We start from the raw sequence: 12165 nt of genomic DNA on the forward strand, positions 1-12165 counted from the left end.
CCTGCGGTGCAAAAACACCCAAAAGTGGATAGTTCCACAATTAGTTCTGGTACCATGAAAAGGTTCCCGCGGTGCGAAAGGCCCTATTGAGCATGTGAAGTTTTACTGTAAAGTTGAGCAGGAATGCAGGGAAATTAACTTGAGCTTGTGTTTCAGTGTCCCACATTCACATGCGTGTGAATAGAAGTCAGAGGAACTGTTGAAAATTCAGACACAAAGATCAGGGAGACTTGATGTATCGTCAGCAGGTTTCTTCATTGAGAATGTGCTGTGTGACGCTGCAGTCATCAAAGTTCAACTAAAGCCGTGTTTCATTGTAGTTGATATATTTTACAGGGTCAGTGTTTAGAGATGAAGACAAACACCTCCATAATGACATAAAATCAAAACACCCAAACAAATCTTTAAAAAAAATTTAATTACCCCAGACTGATCCAATCTGTACAAAGAATGGGATGAGTCTCTGGAATCTGGCTCATTTGACTTACAATGAAGAGAATAGGAACCTCATCCTAGAGACTTTGCTTACCAGAATCATTCATCCAATGTCATAATTTTTACCTTAATTAAGAGTTCAAGTTCAGTAGTGACATCTACCCCTGCGACTCTACACCTGCGATGTTGTACCAGACGCACTCTGAGGGACGCTGAAGGCCAAATTGCATTAGAATTAGTTGTGGGCATAGATTAATTTTTTTAATCTAGATTAATCTCACTGTAATCTTGGAATTAATCTAGATTAATCTAGATTAAAATGGCTCATTTGAATTCTGCCCAAGGCATTCAAATTATGTTCAATAAAATGTACTTGTTAGTACTGATAGATCTGTGCTGCACTCAAACATAGTAGTATGACGACGACTCTTCCCCTGCGCTACATTGCTTGGTCCAGCATCTTCCGCATTAGCAAAGGGATGCTTTGCGTTTGTGGTACTAGAGACTGGAAGAACTCCTACAGTAAACTAATTCCGCATTGCACAAGTTGCACACATACTCCGTCTGCAGTGCATATGCGTTGCATTTATTTATTTTTTACGCACCCATATTAACGGATTCCAGCGTTCATGCGGTTGTGGTCCATCAGTGCGTTCCAGGAGCAGTGCAGCGATCGTTTACGTACCGAGTCTAGTTTTGCTGTGCTGCATGCGCTGAATTAAAATGACAGCGCATTGTTCGGGGTTAAAAATTAACATGGATTGACACGGAAATGCAGTAATTTCACAATAAATGTATACTAATTAAAGCCTACTGTGTTTCACACGCAACACATGGGTTTTTGGCCAGGTTTAAAACAAGAAAAAGAGCACCTTGAGATAAACGAGGCAACATGATATAGGCCTATGCACTTTTATGGAAGCAGGAAAACAAAGTTCATTAAGAACCGTGTGATTGCTTGAAATAAAGATTTAAATGCAAAAGGCACGAGAGTCGACTGTTTCTGTCAGTGGTGCTTTAATTTTAAATATTTGCGATATCCCAACAAGAAAAGTAGGCTAATTGTTGTGTTTAAATGTCTTGAATAGCTTGAATAGCTTATTATACAAACCTAGAAGTCAAATGCATGAGTAATATGTTGTTTATATTTATTAAGTTTAAACTAATGTCTATGATTATGAAAGATTGTTACTGTTCTGTGATAAGAGTCACATCTTTTTTTTTAACATGGTTTGAAATATATAGTAATGAACAAATGTTGTGTTTGTGGACTAAACAGCCGCGGATCAGTAGCGGACTGTAAACGCGTCCTGTGTGAAAGCACAATGAGTCCGTGCTGCTTCTGCACCACATACGTAACGCACACAGACTGCATACGCACTGCAGACGAAGTATGTGTGAAACAGGCGTGAGTCTTGTTGAGTTTTTTTTTTGGGAAGCTTGGTAATTTCACAGTAGGCATACACACAGGTTCGAAGACTCGTTCTCGTCCCCTACAGTGCAATTCGTCTAGGTATACATCCGCGCTAAACTATCACGGTGAAAGTCATCATAGCTTGCGTAGTATAGACCCAGCTCCCAACCCAACTTTGAGAATAGATTAACGGCGATATTTTTTTTTATCGCCCAATCAGAGTCTCACGTTAACGCAGCACGTTAACGCCGATAATGGCCCACCACTAATTAGAATGCAATGTTTTAACCATTCTTAATGTTTTTATTGTATCAATTTTTATTGTAGTAACCACGTTGTAAATAACTCCATTTTAAAGCTTGTTTGGACTGGAAGAATTGCCTTCGATTCCTTTCCAATAAAAAAAAGTAATGTGAAAAAGTTAGGACACCCTATTGAAATTCATGGTTTTCTGTATCAGGACATAATGAAAATAAAAATATATATATATCTAGTCCTTGGCAGCCTTAGATGAAAAAACAGCACATCACACCTTTACTATTAACATAGGAATTAAGAAGGTAAGTAACAGTCAGGCCCTGCTAATCAAATAACTTTAATTAACTTATCATCAGCAAATCTGAGCACCTCTATAAAAGCAGAAGTTTTGGCAGTTTGCTTTTCTGGAGCCTTCAGGTGTGTGTTAACACTAGGGCTAGTTTAATGATGCTATGGCATGACATATGTTGAAATTTATGTAAACCAAGATTACAAAAAAAAAAAAAAAAAAAAACTTCAAAAGTATAATGTATAGGCTAATATGTTGTCACACCAGGTGCATAGTCATCATTTCAGAAGTGACAGAAATGTCAAATCAATAAATTTATGTATTATTATCATTATCGTTTTACAAGGAATTCTTTTCTTATCTCTTACTTTGAATTTGATATAAGAAATCAAATACACTGCTGGACAATAATCAATCATTTGTAATCTATAACTTTTTTCCTAATGGCAATTTTATGACTGTTTTAAATACTACAAATAATTATTTAAATTTTCTGCACAGAATAAGGTAGAAAATATATTTTATTACAGTACAGAAACTATAAAGTATATGACAATTAGCACTGCATCATTCATACATTTTATTTATTGTGTTTATTGTCTTAACATTTCATCAGTTCATTCTGCTTTTTATTTAGCTTACGCTAACCAGATAGCGTTTCAGGCATCCAGGTTTGCCTGTTAAATTTCTTTATCCAGGCTCCAGGCTCTTAATTTTTTTTCGCATATAATCATGAAGGTGCAATCATGGGGAATACAAGATTTTCAGTACTGATGTGTTTCCAGTTACCTATTTTACATTAGCTCAAACTATTAAGCCACTTTATCTAACATTATAAATGGTCAGGCCAGTAATTGTTTAAAATCCACGGATAATTTGATAATAAGCGCCTAAATATTGTCTATAATAAACAGTAGAAACAAATTCATAACAACAACATTATTGTGTCTCAGCACAATTTCTCACTATGAAATAAAACCATGTGTATAATTAATGTAATAATAAATGATGTTGTCATAAGTTAATTATTGATTCATGTACTTTTTACAGTGAGTTCTGCTGTGGTTTTGTTTGGAACTATTTTTGTTGGCAAAATAGAGCAAAACTTACATTATTAACAATCACAATCAATTAACAATTAATAAAATCAATTTTACATACATTCAAGCGCAATCTGGCAACACAGGTGAAGAGAATGCTGGTGTAAAATGTTCAATTCTGTTTTTTTGTTTGTTTGTTTGTCTGTTTGTTTTTTCTTTTTCATCATTAGGTCCCTCAAATTTGTCAGCAAAAATTATCTTTATTCTAACACTCCACCACACACACACACACACACACACACAAATAAATAACAAAGGCACTTTTAAGAGACACGTCCGTCTTGTTAACCTGTACCCATCATCTGTACTCTCTTCAGCTCTCTTTCTCGCTCCCCTCTGTCTCTCTTTGTCCCCCCTCCCTGTTTATTTGTTTTATTTGTCCATCTCTTTATTGTGAGTCTTTCTGTCTGTTTGTTTTTCTGTCCATCACTATGTCCATGAGTGATTCAGAAATCCAAGAAAATCTAATGGTCTTGGATAACTTGGTTGATCATCAAGAACTGAAGGATGAGCTCCAAAGTCTTGAGGACTTTCTTGGTGAGCTGCAAGAAGAGGAGGCGGCAGCAGCACCAGCAAAGACACCTGAGCCAAGGCAACCAAGGGTGCACTGGAGAAAAAGAGACGTGCATGGAAATATTGTCTATGCAAGGCCGAGATCAAGCAGGGATCAGTCAAAAAGGGGTCAGTATTGTTTTTCATTAAAGATGTTTTGAGAAATCACATTGTTTAGGCACTTAGTTTTGTAATAAAGGAATTAAGAAAATTAAGGAATGCATGTTTAGCTTGATATGTCAGGGAAACAATCAAACCAGAACTAGTCATTTGATTTTTGACATAAAAAGTAGATTTAGTCTTAAGTGAAAGTGAAAAATTAAGTGAAAGAGGCACATTAATGTTACTATTAAATATTTTTGTAAAGCAGTATGAACTACAAAATTAGCACATAAATTTTTTTTTTTATTTGTGGGGTGTTATGACATTTTAGGAAATCTTGTCAATATTATGGTTATGCAGTAAAATGTGCCTGCCTGGTTACCATCATAGTAAATCGCTTGCAAGTTATTGGTCTTGGGAAGGCTGTATTTGAAATGACTTGATCTTCTGATGTGTTGTCAATGGCCAGCCAGCTTGTTTTATTTTAATCTGCATCTATATAAGCATTCCTATATGCTGTTATCATCTATATGACACCTTATAGGCAGCTAAACGAGAGTAACTGAACTGTCCACATCAGGGTTTGGGAAATAAAAAGCTCTCCAGCTGTATGTTAAAAGGATAGTTCACCCAGAATTAAAAATTTTGTCGTCATTTATTCACCCTCAAATTGTTCCAAACCTGTATTCATTTATTTTTTCTGCTGAACACAAAGGAAGATATTTTGATGAATATGGGTAACCAAACAGTTGTGGGACACCGCTGACTTCCTTAGTATGGAAAAATAAATACTATGGAAGTCAGTGGGGTCCACCAACTGTTTGGTTACAAACATTCTTCAAAATATCTTCCTTTGTGTTCAGCAGACCAAAGAAATTAATACAGGTTTGGAACTCTTTAAGGGTGAGTAAATGATGACAGAATTTAAATTTTTGGGTGAACTATCCCTTTAAACAGTGAGCTTGTGCCATTTCAGTCTGGTAATTTCAGTTGTAAATTTGAATAATATATGTAAATGTTGATTTGTGTTGTTTTTATCCTCTACAGCTGATCACATTCAGAACATTGATCCTCCCTTCAATGCTCCTGACACTAACTGTGAGGTGGCCTTTGCTCCAGAGACTGTTGGTGTGTACTTCATTGTACACCATTTTCATTATTAAAAAAGTGTTTTAAACAAAAACTTAGTATTTTAAAATTAACAAATTTTTCTGAAAACTCCATACTATTTTAACAGAGTGTTTTCTACAAGATCTCCAGCACTCACTGAGCGATTCCTCAGGTGATGAGGCATCACCTCTTGGAACCCCAAGAGATCCTCTTCTGGCATCCTCGAACTGAAGCATAACAGAGTCTCTTTTCAGAGAGGTGGAGGGCAGAGAGACCCCGTCTGGTAAACACGGCTGCAGCAAAAGAAAGTGTGGCAACACACATCTGCCAACAGTGTTGGAGCAGTCCAGCAGTTATCCAGTGCAGTGACTGTCGACCACGCCCCTTCTTCTGTGCTGAATGTGACATCAGCATGCACACCAGACATGTCCTCCACAATAGAGATGCCATGACTGCTGGATTCTTCCAGCCATTGCCTCCAACAACTGTCGTGGTGGATAAAGCGCTTTCCCAATGTGGTAAATTTTGGTTTGTGTTTGTACAACATATGAGCTTAACTATTCTGAAAATGGGATAAGTTTTATTATTTAAATGATCCCTTTTTTCTCTTTTTGTTTGATCTTGAATTTATGTAGATACTCTGTCAGTCGGGTTTTTGAGCATATCTTGTGTTCTTTTTCAGCAATGTGCTTCAATAACATTGATCCATTACAATCTTTTATTACTCAGTCAATACAAATTATGTATCTATTATATTATTTTGTGAGGCATACCAAGCCACTTGGAGTGCTGCAGTGGCCGACCTAAACAGCAGTGACTACTGGCCGGCAGCTCTTCAGTTTGCCACAATTTATACTACCGATATATTTTTCTCATTCGAGGAAATGAAGATGGTGGCACCAGGACTGTCCTGCCAAGCATTTTTAAGAATGCTGGATCAGTGAACTTGTTCGCTTTGGTCGTGTGAGTATTCAATTTATTAATCCTGCAGTATTGTTAATGTATTTGAATTGTGGGCTGAAAACCTGTCTGATTGCTAATGTATTTTTTTGTACATTATAAGCTTTTGGTTTCTCTATTTTTAATAGATTGGCAAGATCTCTGCAGACAGTTTTCAGAAAAGTTTTTTTGAGTGGGAGGCTGTGCGATTTGAGGTGGACAGTATATGCAAGGAAGAGCCCTTCATCTGCCCTGCATGCTCCACAAATACAGGTCCTTCTCAAAAAATTAGCATATTGTGATAAAAGTTCATTATTTTCCATAATGTAATGATAAAAATTAAACTTTCATATATTTTAGATTCATTGCACACCAACTAAAATATTTCAGGTCTTTTATTGTTTTAATACTGATGATTTTGGCATACAGCTCATGAAAACCCAAAATTCCTATCTCAAAAAATTAGCATATTTCATCCGACCAATAAAAGAAAGTGTTTTTAATACAAAAAAAGTCAACCTTAAAATAATATGTTGTTCAGTTATGCACTCAATACTTGGTCGGGAATCCTTTTGCAGCAATGACTGCTTCAATGCGGCGTGGCATGGAGGCAATCAGCCTGTGGCACTGCTGAGGTGTTATGGAGGCCCAGGATGCTTCGATAGCGGCCTTAAGCTCATCCAGAGTGTTGGGTCTTGCGTCTCTCAACTTTCTCTTCACAATATCCCACAGATTCTCTATGGGGTTCAGGTCAGGAGAGTTAGCAGGCCAATTGAGCACAGTAATACCATGGTCAGTAAACCATTTACCAGTGGTTTTGGTACTGTGAGCAGGTGCCAGGTCGTGCTGAAAAACAAAATCTTCATCTCCATAAAGCTTTTCAGCAGATGGAAGCATGAAGTGCTCCAAAATCTCCTGATAGCTAGCTGCATTGACCCTGCCCTTGATAAAACACAGTGGACCAACACCAGCAGCTGACATGGCACCCCAGACCATCACTGACTGTGGGTACTTGACACTGGACTTCAGGCATTTTGGGCATTTCCTTCTCCCCAGTCTTCCTCCAGACGCTGGCACCTTGATTTCCGAATGACATGCAAAATTTGCTTTCATCCGAAAAAAGTACTTTGGACCACTGAGCAACAGTCCAGTGCTGCTTCTCTGTAGCCCAGGTCAGGCGCTTCTGCCGCTGTTTCTGGTTCAAAAGCACACGCCTGTGCACGGTGGCTCTGGATGTTTCTACTCCAGACTCAGTCCACTGCTTCCGCAGTTCCCCCAAGGTCTGAAATCGGTCCTTCTCCACAATCTTCCTCAGGGTCCGGTCACCTCTTCTCGTTGTGCAGTGTTTTTTTTTGCCACACTTTTTCCTTCCCACAGACTTCCCACTGAGGTGCCTTGATACAGCACTCTGGGAACAGCCTATTCGTTCAGAAATTTCTTTCTGTGTCTTACCCTCTCGCTTTGAGGGTGTCAATGATGGCCTTCTGGACAGCAGTCAGGTCGGCAGTCTTACCCATGATTGCGGTTTTGAGTAATGAACCAGGCTGGGAGTTTTTTAAAAGCCTCAGGAATCTTTTGCAGGTGTTTAGAGTTAATTAGTTGATTCAGATGATTAGGTTAATAGCTCGTTTAGAGAACCTTTTCATGATATGCTAATTTTTTGAGATAGGAATTTTGGGTTTTCATGAGCTGTATGCCAAAATATTTAGTATTAAAAACAATAAAAAGACCTGAAATATTTCAGTTGGTGTGCAATGAATCTAAAATATATGAAAGTTTAATTTTATCATTACATTATGGAAAATAATGAACTTTTATCACAATATGCAAATTTTTTGAGAAGGACCTGTATGCTCGCCATTTCCATAGATGGAAACCGCAAGCATTACCCTTTTAAGAATGCTGCTAGGTACTTCAAACTGTGTGTCACAGTGTTCTTACATATTAATAAGATAACATGGCTCTTTATTATGCACCAAGTAATCTTAGATTATAAGTTATAGAGTTGTCGAAAATACTGACTTATAAAAATGATAAAAAATTATAAAAATGTGACTGACGCTTTTAGCGCTGATCATTAAAGCCATTCTCAGACATATCCAATGAGTGTGTGAACACAATGGCCAATCAGAGGTGTTTAAGAGTCCGCTCAACAGCGCTCAAAGCATTACATTTTTTAAATTTCAGACTGGTACTGAAGTTGGTACGTATGACAACTCTAATAAGTTATCATAAACTATTTTGTACCTTGTTGTTGTTGTTTTTTTAGATCTGAGGAACAGGCCATCTTTGAAGGCATCTTTATAGCCAAGGATGAAGATGTTACAAGATTTGTGGACCACATTCACAGCACAACCAAACATGTTAAAGTGTATATGATGATAAATAAAACTACAATACTACAGTAACCTCTTACTGAAGAGTTTGTTTAGAAGAGTCTTGTTTTCATTGACCATTATCCATTGTAGGTCAGTGGGAGAGGTGTTTGGGGGGAGTGGTCAGCAGCCAGAGAGACCTCCCAAAGATCTGCCAGCAAGGTAGATGAAGAGGGATTGGAGCTTGCGGTTTGTCGGCACGGAGTGCTGCTCTGTGCTTTAAATATGTACAGGGGTGACATTTTTGCCTATCCCCTGTACCTTCAAGAAAAGCTGGCCAGTAGGCAAGTCTTTTTGTATGGATGTGACCTGCAAATATTGGCCCTACCTGCAAAGAGTTGCAAAAAGCTGCCCAGAGCTCCAGCACCTCCTTAACATGAGGCCATTCCTTTCGGTATTTCATGCCAAAGCCCATGATTTTAAATGTGAGGTAAGAAAATGTTGCTATGTGACAGAACCACATTATCTTAAACCAAACATCTGCAAACATCTGGTTCTTTGTTTATTTATGTTTTCTTACTCAGGTGAAATGGAGTGGGGCGTATGAGGATGGGGCTGGACTAACACTAGGGGAGGAGGTGGAACAGTGCAATGCCTTCCTCTCTAGGATTGCAGTGACGACAAAAGCAGGTAAGATGACCACATACTGCTCTAGTTACATAATCACATAATAACATATTTTATGCATCATATGGTAACATCATATTTTCTGTGTTTGCAGGACGCACAGACATGCTGACTCTCATGGCCATGCGCTGGAATCAGCAAAAGTTCCGAAATTTGGCAATTTCACTGACTCGCCAATATCAGAAGGTAATGACATCAGTAGAATTTGTTTTAGATGGTCAGTATTGTGTGTTTGCAGTGTATGAAGCTGTGCATTGAACATTTGGTTCTTGTTTCTTGGTTCTGTGATTGCTTGTCATTGTAGACCAGAAAAGCTCTGCAAAGCCAGTTACGAAACCTAGAGTCCTTGAAAGCCCAATTTGCAGTGACAGAGAGCCAATTGGAAGACTGGGTCAGTGATGTAAAGGAGTGGGCAGACGGTGAGGAAATGATTACTGTTAAACCTCAAGTTCAGAATACTCAAAACATTTAAGTAAACTCATTTTTTAAGTTCAGAATCACCGACATCCCATCGCTCCCACAGTTATCAGCCTTACCCCACTCATCATAGTGTTAATTACAAACAGCTCCTTTACATAAACATCACATTCAGATCTTGGTTAAATATTTGATAGCAAATAACACATGCTAATATAACTATCAAAGAGACTGTCATTATATGTATATAATCAAACAACATACAGTACATGTGGTTTCAAATGTTCAGCAGCCCATCCTCAACCAAAACACATGCTCTACTCTTCACCACAGTGGTAACCCTACAAAACTAACTTAACACAACCTCCTGTAAATCCCAACATAAAACAATATTAAAGAATAGCCTATGATAATCTGCAAAAACACACAAAATAACACAGAAGTATGTATTTGTAAAAAAATGGCATAAACATTAGGGTTGCTATGACCATAGATTTCCAACTGTCGGAATATTTTTATATACAGTTAGTAAAAGTGATCTGTTAACTAAAATCTACTAAAGTGCATATTCCCATAACTACATATAGGACATGTCCTCTCTAATCATTGAATTAAGTAGCTTAGTAATTAAAAAAAAACTATATTATTGAACGATAAGTGGCTTTTAGCTCTATACTGTAAGTCTTTACACTCGGCCTAATTCTCCACTCCACTCCAACTGAAAGTAGAGAATGTTGCTTTCTTGTCCTTGATGCCCTCGCAATGCTCAAACTTTGAATTTCCTTCATGACATTTACTATCTAGTGAACATGAGGACCAGCCGTTTAATCCATAATATCTGTCCGTGACTGTCTGATTGTTACCAAGTCCTGTGGCTTTGTTTGGTTGTGTTGTTTGCAGGAAAAAAACAATTATTTGTCCAACTATGGTCATTCTGACTGACTAACATTTCGTTGACTGTTTGGGGCAGCCCTAAAAAATATACACAACAATGATGTCTGTTCATAAAGTTTCTAAAGCAATGTTCTTAATGTTATTTTGTTCCTCTTTTAAGATTCACCATGTGGCTTAAGTGAAGAGGGTTTGAAAGGTCTGCAGAGCATCATCCTCAGAAAGCAACAAGTCAGAGAAATGAAGGTGCAAGCAAGAGACTGTTACCTGCAAGTTTTGTCTGGAGAAGGCAACATCAACTTTTTGTACAGTGCTTCAGCTGATGAGTATGACAGTGACTGTGAAATGTCTGATGACGGACTGTAATCCACAAGACTGTGACACATTTCATCGTTCTGGACAATGACCTTAACTCTGGATATAAAGAATGTAATAAAATCTGCTTTTCATCACCTTTATAAATGGAACCAAAAGTATTGCCTCTTCTTTCACATACATAGAAATGTGTGCATGCATGCCTCTAGAACCAGTATGTGGTGGAAATTAAGTGCATTAATTACTTAGAGATTTGAGGTATGAGTTGTTTCTTCTCATCCAAATTTTTACTTATACTCCACTGCAATTCAGAGAGAGAAAAAATGCACTTGACAGCACATGGAGAGCTTATAAAATGACATTTTGTTGCAAAAGAAACTTCTCAACAGTACAATTAGTTGATTGGCAGAAAATGAATTGCCAAATAATTTTCATGCAAAAACATTTAATGGTTCCAGCATGTATTTTTTATTTGAGGTTTGAACTGTTCACAGCTTTTATCAATGTATCTTATCTTTTTTGGGTTGTGTGTAATTGTGTCTGTATTTCTCATTTTCATACTTGCTCACAAACCAAACTCTTCATTTGTTGAGAAATAAATAGCAGATTAATTTATTATGAAAATAATCATTAGTGTAGGTTGTGTACAAAATAATTAATAATAATCTTCCATGAGTAATAATAATCTAAGGTTATATGATTCACAGGGGAAAATGAAATATTAGAAAACAGCTTTCGGCTGTGAAAGTGTAGAGTGTACTTTAAATGTAGGGTGTTATATAACAACTGAAACCTTTTTAGAGACATAGAAGAAGCAAATTATGAGGAAGAAAACCATTATGATGAGGAATCATTATTTCCCAGTATAATATTACATCTGCTTATGTGTCATCTAGTAAAAGTATTGGAGTCAACTGATTTGATTCTGTGGTCAAAACATTTCACCACTTGTGTAGCTTCATCAGCTGTGACCTGATAAACAGCATGATGATAGCAATTTTGAAGTCCCTTTTTATTTCTATTGAATCCAATTTGTCTTTATACTATTTTATAAAGTATCTTTATTCTATTTTGTAGTCTACAATAAAATGATTTACATGGTGTATTGTATAATAAATTATGTTAATTGTTTTGAAAATAAAAAATGCACTATATCATCTTATGAGTTTGTTAAATTTCATGATTTTGTAAAAAATAAAACAACTTTGTAATTACTTACCATGCTTCTTTTACATAAACATTTTTAGTCATATTAATGGCATTTGAGACAATGATGAACTTTGGTTGTCTTTTATACTCTGATTCTTTTTATTGTGCACCATCCTGTGCCTATGTTACTGT

At 37.0% G+C, this 12165-nt stretch overlaps 1 protein-coding gene across 11 annotated transcripts; it reads left to right on the forward strand.

The window, feature by feature from the left end:
• Positions 1-3102: 3102 nt before the first annotated feature.
• LOC122136760 lies at positions 3103-10964 on the forward strand. Of its 11 annotated transcripts, none has more exons than XM_042721329.1 (10): positions 3103-4177; positions 5198-5278; positions 5388-5778; positions 6028-6223; positions 8469-8568; positions 8668-9004; positions 9099-9204; positions 9296-9387; positions 9506-9620; positions 10673-10964. In XM_042721329.1, the coding sequence occupies exons 6-10, from the start codon at positions 8873-8875 to the stop codon at positions 10873-10875; spliced, it is 648 nt and encodes a 215-aa protein (XP_042577263.1). In that variant the 5' UTR covers positions 3103-4177; positions 5198-5278; positions 5388-5778; positions 6028-6223; positions 8469-8568; positions 8668-8872; the 3' UTR covers positions 10876-10964. The 11 variants fall into 11 exon arrangements, with proteins under 11 accessions (XP_042577263.1, XP_042577264.1, XP_042577261.1 ...); XM_042721330.1 differs by having other exon boundaries at positions 8469-8562; XM_042721327.1 differs by having other exon boundaries at positions 8469-9004.
• The last annotated feature ends 1201 nt before the right edge of the window (positions 10965-12165 follow it).

This window comes from Cyprinus carpio, chromosome B3 (assembly GCF_018340385.1).
Source record: "Cyprinus carpio isolate SPL01 chromosome B3, ASM1834038v1, whole genome shotgun sequence".
Classification (NCBI taxonomy): domain Eukaryota; kingdom Metazoa; phylum Chordata; class Actinopteri; order Cypriniformes; family Cyprinidae; genus Cyprinus; species Cyprinus carpio.